At 37.6% G+C, this 16,555-nt stretch overlaps 4 protein-coding genes across 6 annotated transcripts; 3 read left to right on the top strand and 1 right to left on the bottom strand.

Moving 5' to 3' along the window:
• Nucleotides 1-3,637: 3,637 nt before the first annotated feature.
• Nucleotides 3,638-6,546, top strand: LOC106432261 (tRNA (guanine(37)-N1)-methyltransferase 1). The gene is made up of 11 exons (XM_022708407.2): nucleotides 3,638-3,875; nucleotides 3,996-4,093; nucleotides 4,203-4,310; nucleotides 4,383-4,445; nucleotides 4,564-4,637; nucleotides 4,715-5,162; nucleotides 5,240-5,311; nucleotides 5,402-5,545; nucleotides 5,867-5,973; nucleotides 6,088-6,162; nucleotides 6,253-6,546. The coding sequence occupies exons 1-11, from the start codon at nucleotides 3,781-3,783 to the stop codon at nucleotides 6,307-6,309; spliced, it is 1,341 nt and encodes a 446-aa protein (XP_022564128.1). The 5' UTR covers nucleotides 3,638-3,780; the 3' UTR covers nucleotides 6,310-6,546.
• A 135-nt stretch (nucleotides 6,547-6,681) lies between these two features.
• Nucleotides 6,682-8,809, top strand: LOC106432278 (biotin carboxyl carrier protein of acetyl-CoA carboxylase). 2 transcript variants are annotated; one of them, XM_013873123.3, is made up of 9 exons: nucleotides 6,682-6,928; nucleotides 7,267-7,404; nucleotides 7,478-7,542; nucleotides 7,610-7,663; nucleotides 7,763-8,032; nucleotides 8,116-8,178; nucleotides 8,255-8,323; nucleotides 8,405-8,450; nucleotides 8,544-8,809. In XM_013873123.3, the coding sequence occupies exons 1-9, from the start codon at nucleotides 6,904-6,906 to the stop codon at nucleotides 8,609-8,611; spliced, it is 798 nt and encodes a 265-aa protein (XP_013728577.1). In that variant the 5' UTR covers nucleotides 6,682-6,903; the 3' UTR covers nucleotides 8,612-8,809. The 2 variants fall into 2 exon arrangements, with proteins under 2 accessions (XP_013728577.1, XP_013728582.1); XM_013873128.3 differs by lacking the exons at nucleotides 6,682-6,928; nucleotides 7,267-7,404; nucleotides 7,478-7,542 and having other exon boundaries at nucleotides 7,596-7,667.
• A 1,003-nt stretch (nucleotides 8,810-9,812) lies between these two features.
• On the top strand, nucleotides 9,813-12,873 carry LOC106432296 (leucine-rich repeat receptor-like protein kinase TDR). The gene is made up of 2 exons (XM_013873137.3): nucleotides 9,813-12,414; nucleotides 12,490-12,873. The coding sequence occupies exons 1-2, from the start codon at nucleotides 9,969-9,971 to the stop codon at nucleotides 12,786-12,788; spliced, it is 2,745 nt and encodes a 914-aa protein (XP_013728591.1). The 5' UTR covers nucleotides 9,813-9,968; the 3' UTR covers nucleotides 12,789-12,873.
• Nucleotides 12,874-12,888: 15 nt separating this feature from the next.
• On the bottom strand, nucleotides 12,889-16,454 carry LOC106432305 (eukaryotic translation initiation factor 3 subunit C). 2 transcript variants are annotated; one of them, XM_013873149.3, is made up of 4 exons: nucleotides 16,325-16,454; nucleotides 16,112-16,165; nucleotides 14,285-16,024; nucleotides 12,889-13,988 (listed from the first exon to the last, which is right to left on the bottom strand). In XM_013873149.3, the coding sequence occupies exons 2-4, from the start codon at nucleotides 16,130-16,132 to the stop codon at nucleotides 13,062-13,064; spliced, it is 2,688 nt and encodes an 895-aa protein (XP_013728603.1). In that variant the 5' UTR covers nucleotides 16,133-16,165; nucleotides 16,325-16,454; the 3' UTR covers nucleotides 12,889-13,061. The 2 variants fall into 2 exon arrangements, with proteins under 2 accessions (XP_013728603.1, XP_048620644.1); XM_048764687.1 differs by having other exon boundaries at nucleotides 16,112-16,169; nucleotides 16,338-16,401.
• Nucleotides 16,455-16,555: the final 101 nt, after the last annotated feature.

Genomic DNA, 16,555 nt, shown 5'->3' on the forward strand with positions numbered 1-16,555 from the left:
CATAATAATTAAATAATGTAGTATATAAGAGCAACTTATAGCAACTTATATATACATGATCTTGGTATATAAATCTCAGCGCATTTAAAAAAGATCTTGGTATATACCCAATCCTAAAGCTTTCATAACGAGGGTGATTGGTTGGGCTTTATCTCCTTACTTTATCTTTATCTACTTTTAAATCACTAAACGTTACCAAACATGTTGTATCTTTATTTTTAATAGTTAAAACATAAATCAAATTTCTATAAACTTTTACCAATCATGCTTTAACTTTATTTTTAAAGCTACAACAAAAAAAACTAAAGCAATTTTTTTTTAATGTATTTTAGGTAAAAAATCTAAAGCTTTCTTTTATAGGCTGTAAAATCTGTGAAATAAAAAAACTATCTATAATATCAAATAAATTAGATAATCATAATTAAAACCATCTATAAATATTTAATTCAATTTGGGTGTGGTAAAAATTATTAAAATATTTTAAATAAAATATATATTATTTACATATCACATTTTAAAAAACAATAAACTTTGAGAATTTATAAAAAATATTAATATAAATTATTTAATTGATAAAAAATAATTATTTTATATATACATTACATATTTCACATATTTTATTTTAAAATATCTACAGCCACAGCTACAACAAATTTAATTACAACAAAAGTCTCTACAAAAAAATCTACAGTAACAACTTTATAGCTACAACCAATTTACATACAACTAAACTTTTACAGCTAATTCTTTAGAGCCACAGTTGATCAAATCATCACCAATATCTTTGCACACACCACTAATATGACATATAAAATAAATATTATTAATTTTTAGTATTTCTAAGTTATTGTTTTTAAAAAGTTAATATGAAATATAAAAAAAAATATTATTAGTATTTAGTTTTTCAATATTTTACTTTAACAATTACAATTTATTAGAAAAATATTGAACATGAGTATTATTAAACTTATATAAAACAATGTGTTTATAATTTAAATTATTATATTATAAACTAATTAACAAAATATATATCCAGGGAAAACTTGAAAATTATACATATAAACATTACTAATCCAAAATTAACACCAAAGTACAATACCATAAGACATTTCTAAAAATATCGATTAAGATACATAATTTTCAAACAACATGTAACACCAAATTTAAACTACAAGTTTTTAAATTTTATAAAATAAATCATCTTTTAATTATAATAAATGAAAAATTTCTGCGCATAGTGCGAGTTCATATCTAGTTTAGATTTTAAAACCCATGAGACAAAATAAAATAATAAAATGCAAAACACTACTTATGTGTTCTCTTAGATTATACTTATGTTATGTTTATTATTTTTCAATTTATTTTATGTTATTTAATGTTTTCATGCTTCCATATATTTTTAATATTTTAATTAATTTTCATTTTGTCATTTAAATTTTGTTTATTATTTTTGTTTTAAATTTATTATTTTGATAATATTTTTGATTTTACGTATCAAAACTAATTTGATGTTCGTCTTGTATAAATATAAATTAATGTATTGTAGTTAAAAATGTAATTTTTAATATTTAAAAATATATAAAATATTTAGCATAAGTATACAATTTACATTTTATTACATATATTTTCAATAATGCTTTGGATTTAATCTTAACTTTAATTTGTAGTCTCAAGAAAAAATTGAAGCATTGTTTAGATAAGAAACAAAAACAAAAGATGAGAGAAAGATTAAAGAATCAAATATGTAGAAGATTACTAACACTGACACATTTCCTATGAGGATGAAAGAGCAACCTTTAAAAGTAGATATTGTGAGTCTGATAAGGCTTACATTGTAACACTTGAAATAGCCTGAGGTGGTCAAGAACTTGGTTATATATAACAAAAAAAGAGAACATGAAAATGGCTAACCAACAAATCCAGCATAAAACCCAACGTCCTCTTCCTTCTTTGCTATGTTAAAATCATCAATCTTTTTTTTTTTGTAAACTAAAAATCATCAATCTACCAACACAAAAAAAAAAACACACCAGATTCAAATAAGCACATTACCAGACTTTGTATGACATAGAGAACAGCCTAAGTAAGAAATCTAGTTATCTAGTGTTGACCACTGTGTGTGGCTGTGTGCAGCGGCGGAGCCAAAATTTTTTTTTCATTTGGGTCAATATTATTTAAATAGTAAATAAAAATTGAAATTACAAAATTAATATATTACTAATATTTAAAGTGTTACATATACTTTAAATATAATAAAATGTATAAATTGGTTTATATAGTTAAAAGGAAAATATTTTTATTGAATTAAGTTTTAAATTTATTTCTCGCTAGTCAAATTTTAAAACTATAGTTTAATTAGTTTTAACTATAAGTTAAGAAATTAACCATTATTTACTTAGTGCAGCAATGATAAACATTAGCTGGTAATTATTTAGCAGATGTAAAATGTATAATACTTTATTCAAAATATAGGAATAAAGAAAAGCTACAAAATTTTAAATTTTCATTATATAAAACAGAAGAACTTCTTAATTTAATTGTAACTTGTATATAAGATTTCGACAGAAAAAAATATGTAAGATATATACACAAATTCATGATTAGATATTTTAATTAAAAACTTATTTTATGTTATCTATATCACTCGTGTGAATATGGACCAAGTTTCAATTGATCAAATAAATCTATTCTCAGTTAGAGTGAAATGAGTTTCACATACATGGGGGTCAGGAGCGATTTTTGACTGGGGTCAATACTGAAAATTGTTAGAAAACATTGTTAAAAATTAAAATTGACTGGGGTCAGTTGACCCCGCTGTCCTTTAATTGTCTCTGCCCGTGGTTGTGTTGTGCACTCGCTATAAAGTAAAGGAATGGGCAGTGCCGTGCGAGACTTTTGAGAGGCCTGAGGCAAGATTTTTAGAAATAATTTTGAATGCATGTCATGTTATAGAAAGAAGAAGTTTATGAGGAGGTATTTGGTCGAACTCAGGTTGAGACTAACTTCTTAAGACATCTAAACCATTAGAGTATGAATGAAACTTTCTTTTGGGGCCCCAAGTCATCTTATATTTATTGGGGGCCTAAGGCAGATGCCTTTTTCAATAGACTATAAACACGGCTCTGGGAATGGGAAAAGAGATAGAGATAGCTGAAACGATTGAACCAAATCGAAAACTATTTGTTAGACAAAGAAACAATATGTTCTTCTTCGTTGACAGTATGTTATGGAGAAAGATTTACCGGTGCAAAGACGTGGAGCCAAAAAGAAAAAAAGTATAATGGTATATATCATGATAAATATATATTAAATAAAATTATTGTTATTATTGGTATATATCATGATAAATATATATTAAATAAAATTTTACAATAATATTAGTTAAGCTAAGAATTTATTATAAAATTATGGAGAAAACGACAAATTAGAAAAATTATTTCGCAAATAATATTAATAAATAATAATATAGATATATTTTTAAACTATATCAATTATTCTTAATGCATAATTATATATACAAAGTTCTTGAAATTGTTAAAACTATTATTTAGAGTGCAATGAGATAAAAAGGAAAATTCATGGAGTCGAGTGTAATTTTGTAAAACGAATTTTCCCTTTTAGATCAATTTTTTTGTTAATCAAACCCTAAAAGACAGAACAGCTACGGCTTCACTTACGCACGTGTCCGGTCTGGTCGTTCTAATCTTTTCTTCAGCCGATTTCTTCATCTCTTCCTCTAATCTTGATACTGGAACATAGCGGAACGGCACCGTAAACAGAATGTTGGATGAAAGCAAGTTCGATGTCAATCTCAAGCTGTGGGCTCTTCGGATTCCTCGTGAACTCTGTAAAAGCGCAACTCGGATACTCAACGGGTACGTTTCTTCACCTCCTAAAGATTCGATCTTTGCGCTAAGGATAGATCTTCAGCTTCAAAAAGAATCAATTTTGTAGCAACCATTGTGTTAAATGAGCTTAAAGAGAATGACTTGTAGATACATGCTCAACATGCCTCGGATTAAGCCCATCACTGAAGAATCTGGTTATGAAAAGACTCGTTTGGTGATACTGTCGGAAAGTGTTAAAAGTGCTGGTAAGGGGTTTGTTTGTTCTTTTATCTGGGAACGTGTGTTTTAGTAGATGGTGGAAAGTGGCGTGATTGTTAGGTATTTTTAACCAAAGCTCTTTTTGTAATAGCACAGATTTGTCGGAGATACCAGATGAAAAACTAAACCAGCTTAAGAAGCTTATTAGTGAAGTTGAAGTAGTTCCTCATTCGGTTACTCTTGGATATTCCTATTGGAGTGCAGGTAAGACAACGCACTCATTAGGATCCTGTTAGGTGTTTTGAAACCTTTCTGATATTGGTCTTTAACTCGCAGATCAAATATTGAAGAAGATACTGCCAGATGGAGTGGACATACCTTCATCTTTTGAAACCATAGTTAAGTATTAACTTTCTCTGTTCCCATATAAGAACTCTGTTTGTAGCAGTTTAGTCTCCAAATCATGAAGATCGCTTCTCTCATGAGAACCAACATCTCTTTTACTTACTATCTGCAGGTCATATAGCTCACTTAAATCTACACGACGAGCTCCTTCCTTTCAAAGACGTGATAGCAAAGGTTATCTATGATGTAAGTTTTCTGACCTTCCTCTCATGACACATCCGTGCCATGACAGCAAAGAAGTCTGATCTTTTTACATTTTGTAGAAAAATTATCCAAGGATCAAGACAATTGTCAACAAAGTCGGGACCATCTCCAACGAGTTCCGAGTGCCAAAGTTTGAAGTGTTAGCTGGAGAAAGTGGGATGGAAACAGAAGTAAAGCAGTACGGAGCGAGATTCAAGCTGGACTACAGCCTTGTTTATTGGAACTCGAGACTAGAGCATGAGCACATGCGTCTTACGTCTCTGTTTAAACCTGGAGAGACCGTGTGTGATATGTTTGCTGGCATTGGACCTTTTGCTATTCCAGCTGCGCAAAAGGGGTGCTTTGTTTATGCAAATGATTTGAACCCGGACAGTGTTCGGTACTTGAAGATCAATGCGCAGTTCAATAAGGTTGATGAGTTGGTCTGTGTGCACAATATGGATGCTAGAAAATTCATTTCTCAGCTGATGACGGTCTCTGATGGTGAAGCAGTGGCTAGTCAAGAAGGTACTTCTTATTGATTTTAAACTCAGTTTTTGGCATTACAGTTAGTATAATTTTGACGGTTGGTTAAACTAATGTAGAAGAGGCGAATGCTGGAATAAGCAGAGAGCCTGTTGGTGCTAATAAGAAGCCATCTGGTAGTTCAGAGACAGGTAAGGAATGTTTCTGAAGGTTTCTCCAAGATATTTTAACTGTTAATGGTGCCTTTTGTGAATCATCATTGAGATGTTAATTGAATGCAGAGAATGGGGTAGGGAAGGACTGCAAGACTGTAGAAGGAAACGCAAAGAAGAGGTTGAAACAAACGCTGCTTCCAATCGCAAAGCCATGGGAGCATATAGACCATGTTATTATGAACCTTCCAGCTTCTGCCTTGCAGTTTCTCGGTATGCTACCAATGCTTCTAGCTTCTTTTTTTCTTCTTATTTTGGGACTATAGTCTTGTGTTCTTTCAAGGCATTCACATAAATAACTGCAATCTTGATTGTTACATGCTGATGCTGTTTTAGTTGTCGTCAGTAATTAGCATTAGGATCATTAAAAACAGGAGATGCATCATGCATTAAGGCTTTGTTTGACTGTTAATTGTTTTGTTTTTGGGTGAGATGTTGGTAGGTTCTAGTTTAAGTAATAAAGGAAATCATTGTTCTTATCTTATTCTCTATAATGCGTAATTTGGGTCTGTAATTTTTGTTGTTTGTTTGCAGATGCTTTCAGTAAAGTCATTCAAAGGAAGTATTGGAAAGGACCACTTCCTTTAATTCATTGCTATTGTTTCATTCGTGCAAGCGAAACCACAGAGTCTATTATTGCAGTAAGAATCAACCGTCGACTCTAACTATGGTTTATTTGTTATTGCATCTCTGGTTTCATTTTCTCTGAATGCCTCTCTTGGAATCTAAAGTAGAGGTTTTGTAATGTAATGAAGGAAGCTGAAAGTGCTTTGAAGTTCCATATAGAAGACCCGGTGTTCCACAAGGTCAGAGATGTTGCTCCAAACAAGGTAAGAAGATCCATCCCCATTGCCCTGTTATAGAATACTCAAGTACATCATGTGTAGCTACTGAGCTGGGAACTATTTATTTTGTTGCAGGCGATGTTTTGCCTAAGCTTTAGACTGCCTGAAGCATGCTTGATGGAAGAAGGCTGACTCAGGGAAGTGAGAAGAATCAAAAACACATGCGTTTGAATTTTTTTTTGTTTCATTTGGTCTTTGGTATCATAAAATTATTAGGAATGAATGAAAGTGATGAGTCTTGTGTCTCCGAGCCCTTGGTATCTTACAAAGATGTTAGCACTTAGAAGTTTTGAATCCATTCTCTGCAACTGCAAGTCCTTTCCTTAATCTTGTTTACCTTTTCACACTAATCACAGTATTGTTTGTTAATTCTATGGCAATTACTAAGTTAACAGAAATAAGAAGGTTGAAAATAGTTACAAAGAAACAATCCGAGGGAAGACATCTGTTAGTTGTGTAAAAATAGTATTAAACTGTCGCATATCCATCAGTGAAGGATGTGAACACTAGATAAAGTACGCTTATAAATTGAGGCGCAGGTTAGCTTAGAATAGTGACCGAGTGATAGATAGGACGGAGTTAACAAAGAGGAGAGAAGAGAAGAATGAAAAAGTGACCAAACCAAACCAACTGCCATCTTAGCTTTTTATCCAACGGCACCACCTTTTATCCTTTCTTGCTCACTCGCTCTACCTCCCTCGCTTGCTCGCTGCCTTGTTCTTCCCAATGGAGTCTCTCGGATCTCTCCATCGTGAGTCTCTCTCTCTCTCTTTTTTACTGATTTGTTTTTCATGTTGGTTTGAGCATTTAGATTTTAGAAAGAAAAAAAAAAACTAGAAATGGAGGGAACATGAGTGAAATGTATTAATCCGACCTGTCAGTTAGCAGTCTGGTTCTTTTTATAGCTTCAGTGATACGGCTCCTATCTTGCTTATGTCTTGTTTGATAGATCTGATCTCGCTGGTTCGGATCCGTTCTGTCTGATTTGTATACAGATTCGTCTCTATTGCTAGTTCTTTAGGTATTTTGAAACTAGAAGAAGAAGAAAGTGGATTTTAGACTCTTTAACTCCATATGGTTTTATTACAGAGAGTTTAGGATCCGCCGTAAATGTTCACTCGCTTTCTGGTAAATCTTGTGCGCCGCCACGGTGGAGTTTGTTCAACAGGAACACGCTTGTGTTGCGTGCAGAGTCCTCTAAATCTTCCACAACAACCAAAACTGATGGTGAGCTTATTATATCTTGGAGACAGAATACACAGTGTGATGTTTAAACTGGAAAATCTTTTGATTTTTGTAGAATCATCTGATGCCTCAAACGGGACTAAAACTGTTCGGAGGACAACTTTCCCTAAAGAAGTGGAGGTTTGTTCTTTTGCTTTTCCTTTAGAGATTTTGTAGTTAGATTGAATCTTTTTATGTTATGTTACAGGCACTGGTTCACGAGATGTGTGATGAGACTGAGGTTGCTGTCCTCAAACTCAAGGCAAGTCTCCTCTGACTACTGCATTCCCGTCTTATTTTACTTGTGGCTCTGATACTGTACAATGTATCAATCCTCTCTGATGCTTTCTTTCACTTATAGGTTGGAGATTTCGAGATGAACCTGAAGCGGAAGATTGGACTTGCTGAAACTCCCATTCCCGTGCCTGATATCTCTCCATCTGTAGCTCCTCCGATTCCTTCTGAGCCCATGAACAAATCAGTTTCTTCTTCTGCTGCTGCTGCTACCAGCCCATCCAAAGCAAAACCTGCAGTGTCTCCGTTCATAAACGCTGCATATCGAAAATCATCAAAGCTGGCTGCTTTGGATGCATCTGGATCTAACAACTATGTTCTCGTCACATCTCCCTCAGTAAGTAAATGCTTTCATATTCTTTTTTATCTTTGTTTTGTCTTTGTTTGATCTGTGACATTGTTTCTTCTCTTGACCAATAGGTGGGAAAGTTTCAGAGAAGCAGAACTGTAAAAGGAAAGAAACAAGGTCCTACCTGTAAAGAGGTAAAACTACTCTAAATTTCAATTTCAAATAAGATCAAAGGTTTTCCTAATCTTTAGCAAATGATTTTCTTTGCAGGGTGATGCAATAAAGGAAGGCCAAGTGATTGGATACTTACATCAGTTGGGAAAAGAACTTCCAGTAACGGTAATATAAGCTTTTAAACTAATGCATCCTTTGTAACTATCAAACTGGACTCTCATCGATCTTTGCTATTTATGGAAACAGTCAGATGTAGCTGGGGAAGTTCTCAAGCTTCTTTCAGATGATGGAGGTAAAAATAAAAACATTTATGTGTATTTAATTTTAAAATCTTCTCACTTTGAGGAATGATCCAATAAAATTCTCATGGTTTATGTGCAAACAGACTCTGTAGGTTATGGAGAGCCTCTGGTTGCAGTCTTGCCATCGTTCCATGATATCAACATCCAGTGATACTTATCCGGAGACTGTACTCTTTCATCTTCTCCTATCTTTCTTTTATGGAGTATATGTAATCGGTTGATTGAAAAGTGCTTGCGAATCTATTTTGATTTTCATCTTGATCACATGATTTGTGTGGAGGTTTAATTCCTGAACATGTGACGCAGCTATATTGTTTTTTTGTCACTCTTTGGATTTTGGTTCGTCTTAGTATGGATCTTTCTGCACCAGAAAAAAAAACCCTATAGATTGTTGAAATGAGCATATAACTTCACTCTTTTGGAATTGAATGTTTGTATTTAGGATGAGGAGAAGCTATAAGATTCTTTAGTTGAAAAATACTCTTAGCTGGCTAGTGGAAGATCCACAAAAGTTTTGGCGAATCTGTTATGCTTTATTTAGCAATTTGTACGCTGCTTTCCTTTTTTTGAGTTAAAGGCTTTTATCAACGAGGCTTATTGATAAAGAGAGAGAGAGCTAAACTTTTTTGTGCAGTACATATATGTTGATCTTAGGTACCAGTTGGAGAATACTTTGAAGGCCTTAATGTGATTTAACATCAATTTCTGGTTAGGTAACTTCCAGATATGGGGGTAGTTAATTGAGTTCTCTAACGTTTATATATATATACCTGAATATGCTATCTATTTACTCAGTACCTGGAAAATGTTGTGAGCCGGATATCAAATCCTTGTAGTCCCACTCTTGTCATATCATATTGACATATTCTTGTAAAAATACACTGCATTGATGCAGCAATGGATGGTGGACTCATCTTTTTATAAAGTTCTATCAATGTTCATTGTCCCAGCTGCATTTTACAAAACTTACTATCTATTCCAAAAGTAATTATAGGCTTATTCACCTCTGATGATAACATAGAGAGAGCATCATTTTGATGATTGATTGTATGACACAAATTCTTTTATTCTTTTATCCTTGTACTTAGAGCAGAAGAAGATCCTTTTTTGTCTCACAGGATGCTCATCTAATCAAAAGGACATTTAAAGTGGAGATCAAAGACACGAAGAGCAGTGCTTTCAACGATAAGACTTTGTGTTTGTTTGTTTGTTTGTTTGTTCTCATATGTGGTGTTTAAGTTACATCTTCCAACGTATACATTTAAGTAATAAACATTTTACCTTTTGACCAAATGATTTGAAAAATCTAGTAATAAACAAATAAAACAATCAATGAGGCCACAGCTTTTTCACTAAAGAGAAGCAAGCACACTTCCCCACACACACAACTTTCTTTCTTTTCGTCTCTCTTCTTCCACTGTCAGATTCTTCTTTATTCATTTCTGTGATCTTCTTGTTTCTTCTCTCACTTTTGTTTCCTCACAGATCTCTCTCTTCTTCCAACTCCAATGGAGTCTAACTGTAAACTCTATGCTTACTTCCATCTCTTCCTTCTCTTCTTCACTTCACTTGCACAAGCAGCTGACCCTCAAACAGACTCCCTCCTCACCTTAAAATCCCAACTCACCGACAACTCCAACACCTTACAAGACTGGTCCCTCAACTCCAACACCAAACAAGTCCCCTCCTGCTCCTGGTCAGGCATCCTCTGCAACCAAAACTCCACCTCCATCATCTCCATCAACCTTTCCTCCAAAAGCCTCTCCGGAGCCTTCCCAGCCACTCTACTCACCGTCTTCACCGACCTCCTCGAGCTCAACATCAGCGATAACTCCTTCTCCGGCGAGCTCCCACAAGAGATCTTCAACCTCACAACCCTCAGAAGCCTCGACATAAGCCTCAACAACTTCTCAGGCCCTTTCCCAAACGGTGCCTCTTCCTTAAAGAACCTCACCCTCTTAAACGCCCTGAGCAACAGCTTCTCAGGCTCCTTACCAACCGATCTCCCTCTCCTGGAGAATCTCAAGGTGCTGAACCTCGCTGGCAGCTACTTCACAGGTTCGATCCCTGCTCAATACGGTTCTTTCAAGAACCTAGAGTTTCTTCATTTAGGTGGGAACTTACTCAGCGGTCACATACCTAAAGAGCTTGGGGGTTTGAAGAGTATGACTCACATGGAGATTGGTTACAACTCTTACCAAGGAGTGATCCCTTGGCAGATAGGCTTCATGAGTGAGCTCAACTACCTTGACATAGCCGGAGCCAACCTCTCTGGCTTCTTGCCAAAGCATTTCAGCAACTTAACCAAGCTTGAGTCGTTGTTCCTCTTCAGGAACCATCTCTCCGGTTCCATCCCTTGGGAGCTTGGAAACATCACTTCTCTTGTTAACTTAGACCTTTCGGATAATCATTTGTCAGGGACCATACCTGAGAGCTTTGCGGAGTTAAAGAATCTTAAACTGTTGAGTCTTATGTACAATGAGATGAGTGGGACACTCCCTGAAGGAATAGCTCAGCTTCCTTCTTTGGAAACTCTCTTCATATGGAACAATTACTTCTCTGGTTCACTTCCAAAGAGTTTAGGGATGAACTCTAACCTTAGATGGGTTGATGTCTCCACCAACAGTTTCCAAGGAGAGATCCCACATGGTATCTGCTCAAGAGGCTTTCTTTACAAGCTCATGCTCTTCTCCAACAACTTCACTGGGACTCTGTCTCCATCACTCACTAATTGTTCAGCTCTTGTTCGTATCCGTCTTGAAGATAATGCCTTCTCTGGTGTGATACCTTTTAGCTTTAGCCAGCTTCCTGATATCTCTTACATAGACCTCTCTAGAAACAAACTCACTGGAGGGGTTCCTGGAGATATCTCCAAAGCTAGAAAGCTTGACTACTTCAATATCTCGCATAACCCTGAGTTAGGAGGCAAACTATTACCGGAGATTTTTTCTTTGCCGCGTCTCCGCAACTTCTCTGCCTCCTCCTGCAGTATCTCCGGCCCTCTCCCTGAGTTTGAGTCATGCAAGTCCATCACCGTTATTGAGCTGAGTAACAACAACATATCAGGAACCATAACACCATCTGTTTCATCTTGTCACTCTCTTTACAAGATGGATTTAGCTGGAAACATCATTGCAGGTGGTGTTCCTGGGTCATTGGCTAAGCTTCCACATCTGAAAGTTTTGGATTTATCAGACAATAACTTGGCTGGCTCCATCCCTTCTGACAAAGTGTTTAGATCAATGGGGATAGAGGCATATGAAGGGAATGCAAACTTGTGTGGACTTCCTTTGAGACCATGTGCAGCTTACAGCTCAAGGAAGCTTGTGTCTGTTCTGGTAGCTTGTCTAGTTTCCTTTGTAATAATAGTAGCTGGAACCTTGGGGTTGTACTATGTTCTTCAGAGAAGTTCAGGGAGGTGGAAGATGGTGTGTTTCTCTGGACTCCCTCATTTCACAGCAGATGATGTTTTGAGAAGCTTTGAACCTATTGAAGAGCCTCCACAAGTATCATCCTCTATGTGCAAAGCGGTTTTGCCAACAGGAATCACAGTCACAGTGAGGAAAATAGAATTGCAAGGCAAGAAGAGAGGTGTTGTGTTGAAGGTTTTAACGCAGATGGGGAATGCAAGACATGTGAACCTTGTTAGGTTGCTTGGTTTTTGTTACAACAATCATCTTGTGTATGTGTTGTATGATAATAATAATCTGCATACTGGGACTCTGGCTGAGAAGATGAGGAAAAAGAAGAGAGATTGGGTGACTAAGAAGCGGATCATCAGTGGAGTTGCAAAGGGACTTTGCTTCCTTCACCATGAATGTTACCCTGCAATTCCACATGGTGATGTGAAGTCTAGTAACGTTTTGTTCAATGATGATAATAACATGGAGCCTTGCTTGGGTGAGTTTGGGTTCAAGTACATGTTGCACTTGAACAAAGGCATGGTCTCTTCAGGTACTTACTAACCATGACGAAAATTCTTAGCATTAACTATACTACTCTCTAACACTAAACTCTCTAAAAATGCAGATCAGATGAACGATGTAAGAAGAGCAGAGCAGCAAAAGGACGTTTACAGCTTTGGAGAGCTTGTTTTGGAGATCTTATCAAATGGTAAGCTGAGGGATGCAGGTAGATTGGTACATAACAAGCCTAAGGATGTTCTTCTACGAGAAGTATACGCAGAAAACGAAAATGGTTTTGAACAAGAAGTTAAAAGAGTCGTTGAGGTTGCACTTCTATGCATATCAAGTAACCAGTCTGACCGTCCCTGTATGGAAGATGCACTCAGGTTTTTGTCTGAACCACATAGTAGTAGGTTGAAATAGGTGTACTGCAGACGGTGTTGTACTAAAACATTAGTTGTGTGACTTTTGTTCGAACCATGTGTTATATGATGATGCTGTTCTTGTATTAATGTGTTGCAACTTTTAAACCTGAGTTTGAATAGAAAATAATATTGTTCAAACAACTCTGCAACAAAGTAATTTAAAGTACTGAAGCAACTTATTAAAGACAGATCCAAACCTTAACCGACGACAAACAAAAAAAAACATAACAAAAGGTCTTAAAAGAGACCTAGATGAACTCTCTCAACATCTCTAAGCGCGAACACCTCGGTTAAGACTCACCATACGAGTTGAGCCATCCATTTGCATACCACCTCTGTTTCCTGAGCCAGCTCTTGCTGCATATCCTCCACCTCGGTTCTGGCCCGACCAGTCTCTAGGCTGTCCTGGTCTTCCTCCATACCCAGATCTGTTGTTACCTTGTCTTCCTCCATATCCAGAATTCATGTTGTTGTCCTGCCATCTCCCACCACCTGATGCTGCTCCTGCATAGTCCTGACTGTTGTCCCTCCTCCTTGAGCTCAGATCCAGACCACCTCCACCGGTTCTTGCTTCCATTGCCCTTTCGTTACTTTCTGCCAAAACTGATAATTTCTCGGTTAACTGGAAAGCCAATGACTGTAATCTGCTGTGTTGCACTTCATGGAAGACAATGCATCGTGTTGGCTGATCCCAGCTTGCGTGAAGCTCTTCATTGATCATCATTTTGCTCACAATGCTGTGAACCTGTGCTTCGGTGACATCAAACATCTTAGCCAGCTGTTCAAGGCTTAGGGACTCATAGGAGCTCGAGTAAGTGAATAGGTAAGTCCTTAGAGCTTCTTCTTTGATCCTAGCTTTGACCATTTCGAGGATGCTATCACGGTTCTTGAGCATTCTCCAGACCTCAAGAGAGTTCAGAACCTCAAACGCGGTCTGGAAATCCCCTTTGGTCAGGGCTCTGGTAGCTGCCATGACGTGATCACGTACATTCTCAGGTGGTGCATTGAACGCTTGCCTCTCGCTGATCTCAAGCAGGCGACGGAAATTTTTGCTGATCACTCTGCGTCTGGCTTCAAGCGAGTTTGCTGCCATGTTTGGGACTTCAAGTAGCATGGCACCGATGAGATGAACAGCCTCCAGTAGCTCGAGGTTTATGTGCATGTGGTATGGCATTTGTCTTCTCCTCTCCATCCTTTCCTGTTAAATCAAGTTTTTTATATCACATATAAGTAATACTGAATGAAACAACATGACCATAAGCATCCATGCTGAAATAGAGAAAACAGATTTGTATGAAAAGGAAACAAAATGCAGAATCCATGCAGCAAAATATATACTAGAAGCTCAGGTATTTGAATAGTTGCTGCATACTCAATATGATAAGTAAGACTAATAGTGTTCGTAGTAATGCTTCAGTCAGAACTATGTGATTAAGCAATTCATTCATTTTTACATTCTATTTGTATCAGAAGATAACAGAAAAGAAAAATTACCTGTTCGGGTGTCTTCTCATGATATCGACTTTGCGAGACACCTTGGGCAAGCAACTCCCTCACTCTCTGACCAGAGTACAGCTCGGAGAGGCAGCTATGGGACTCAGTGATCATTCCAACGCGGAAGGCACAAAGACCAAGCTGCGCCATGGTCCTGTTAAAGAGAATCTGTGTTGAGATGTCCATGTGCTGAATGTTGTCTTGGAGATGACTCATTAGCAACAAGTCTCTAGCAGTCCCAAAGTTGTCCATCAAAGCATGGTGATAGATATCACATAGCATTGCACGGGCCTTGGTCCGCTCATCTCCATTTCTGTAGATAAGGGACACAAGAAGATCCATCATTGCTCGGCCGCTCTCTGGGAAGGTAGGTTTACGGGGAACAACCTCTGGAACAACAATGAATGAAGAAATAGGTCCACTTTCCTCTTCGGCATCCTCAGCCTCTTCATCTTCTTCAACCAACTCAGCCAGCTTCCTCATAGCCTCATAAACTTCCTGGGGCTTGTAGTATATTGACTCAACTCGTCTCAAGGCCACCTTTGCAGCAGCTTTGAAATCACCCATCCGCTCAAAGTAGTCTTGGATGTTCTGAGCAAGGGCCAAGAACATGGGCTCATCCCTCAGTCTCTCAACATACTCACGGGTGTGAGGATCAATGGACTGCAAGCTCTTGAAAAACTCAGTGTCAATCCTTTCAATGAACGCAACCAAATTCCCCCAGACCCGGATTGTTCCATCATAATCTGCTGGCTTGGAAGTTTCATTCTCATCAGGCTCGATTGTATCATCCACAACAATGTTAGTGTACTTGACAAGGATGTCCAGTATGGTGAGCATGTTGAGCACGCACTTCTTCCAGACCTTGATAGGCATGTGTCCGCTGAGACCTGGATTCACATCAAACTGTGCTGAGATAACGCTAAACAAGATTTCGAGCTTCTGAGCAGGAGTCTTGGCAATCTTGGTCAAGTGTGTAAGCTGATCAACTAGGTCAAAACGAGCAGTCCCCTTCCTACCACGAGCAGCCATAATCTCTTTAAACTTCTGGTTGACCCAATCCCAAGTGATCTCCTTAGGATCTTTACTAAGCAGCTTCTCCATCTGCTTATCTTTCTTGTTAAGCATCGTCTCCCAGCGAGTATCAGTGGTTTCATCCACCTCCTCGTCAGTCACAGCCTCTTTGCTATCATCGTCCTCAAACTCATCCTCGTCTTCCTCATCGTCATCATCCTCATCCTCGGGCTCATTCACCTCCTCAACTTCCGGAGCCTCCCTATACTTGTTAATATCCTCCTCGTACAGCTTATTGTTCTTCTTCAGCTTCTGCCTCATCGCGTTCAAGGCCTTGGAGTTGCTAGGACTCATCTTCTTCTTCGCTTCCTTATTAGCCAACGCCTCGTTCAAGAAATCCTCCAACATGACAAGCGTCTTGATGTACAAGGTAGGAGGCTTCACAGCCTCCGTGATCCTCATAACTTTCTCAAGCTGTTTGTTGACCTTGTCGAAATTCTCCTGAAGGCTGACCCAATCGTTGATCTTCATAGCGTTCTTCATCTGCTCCACGGTGTGCGTCATCTCCTCGAAACGCTTGTCCTTCGTTGGCTTGATGACACGTTTGGTATCAATGTCGTCATCGTCGTCGCTGTTATCTGTAAGGTAACGGTTGTTGATGTCGTTGTTCTGAACCTCCTGGATCTCTTCCTCGATATCGCTCTCATCCTCGCTGTCACTACCACCCTGTGAACGAACATAGCAACCAAATCGACTGAGAAACTGAATCTAACAAGAGAGAGAGATTCATGTGTAGCGAAACGAGAAGGAAACCTGAGCGAAAAAACGAGACATCTTCTTCTTCTTCTTTAGCAGGAGAGCTTAAACCTGACAACACCATAACCAGAGGAGCGATACAACCAGATTACATACACATCGATCATATAAATTCAGATTCGAACGACTCGGTACAGTTTTTAACACGAAGAAATCGAATCGAATCGATCTACACAAAACTCGAACAGAGATGAAGAAGGAAGGAGTTACCTAAGTGGAGATGATGGAGATGAACGAAGGTAGAGATGCCTGATGAGAATCTCTGTGAAGGAGATAAGTGTAGCCGTCGAAAGTGTTCGATTCGAGATATTAATATATCAAATGGAATTAGGGTTTCCTAGTCACGAATTAAACCGACGTAGTTCTTGGATGGAGCTAAACCGGCCGGCTTGGTATTTATGCGCAGTAAATAAACCGTAATTCTAATTGATATCTCAAACC

The sequence above is a fragment of the Brassica napus genome, chromosome C8 (genome assembly GCF_020379485.1).
Source record: "Brassica napus cultivar Da-Ae chromosome C8, Da-Ae, whole genome shotgun sequence".
NCBI classification, from domain to species: Eukaryota; Viridiplantae; Streptophyta; class Magnoliopsida; order Brassicales; family Brassicaceae; genus Brassica; species Brassica napus.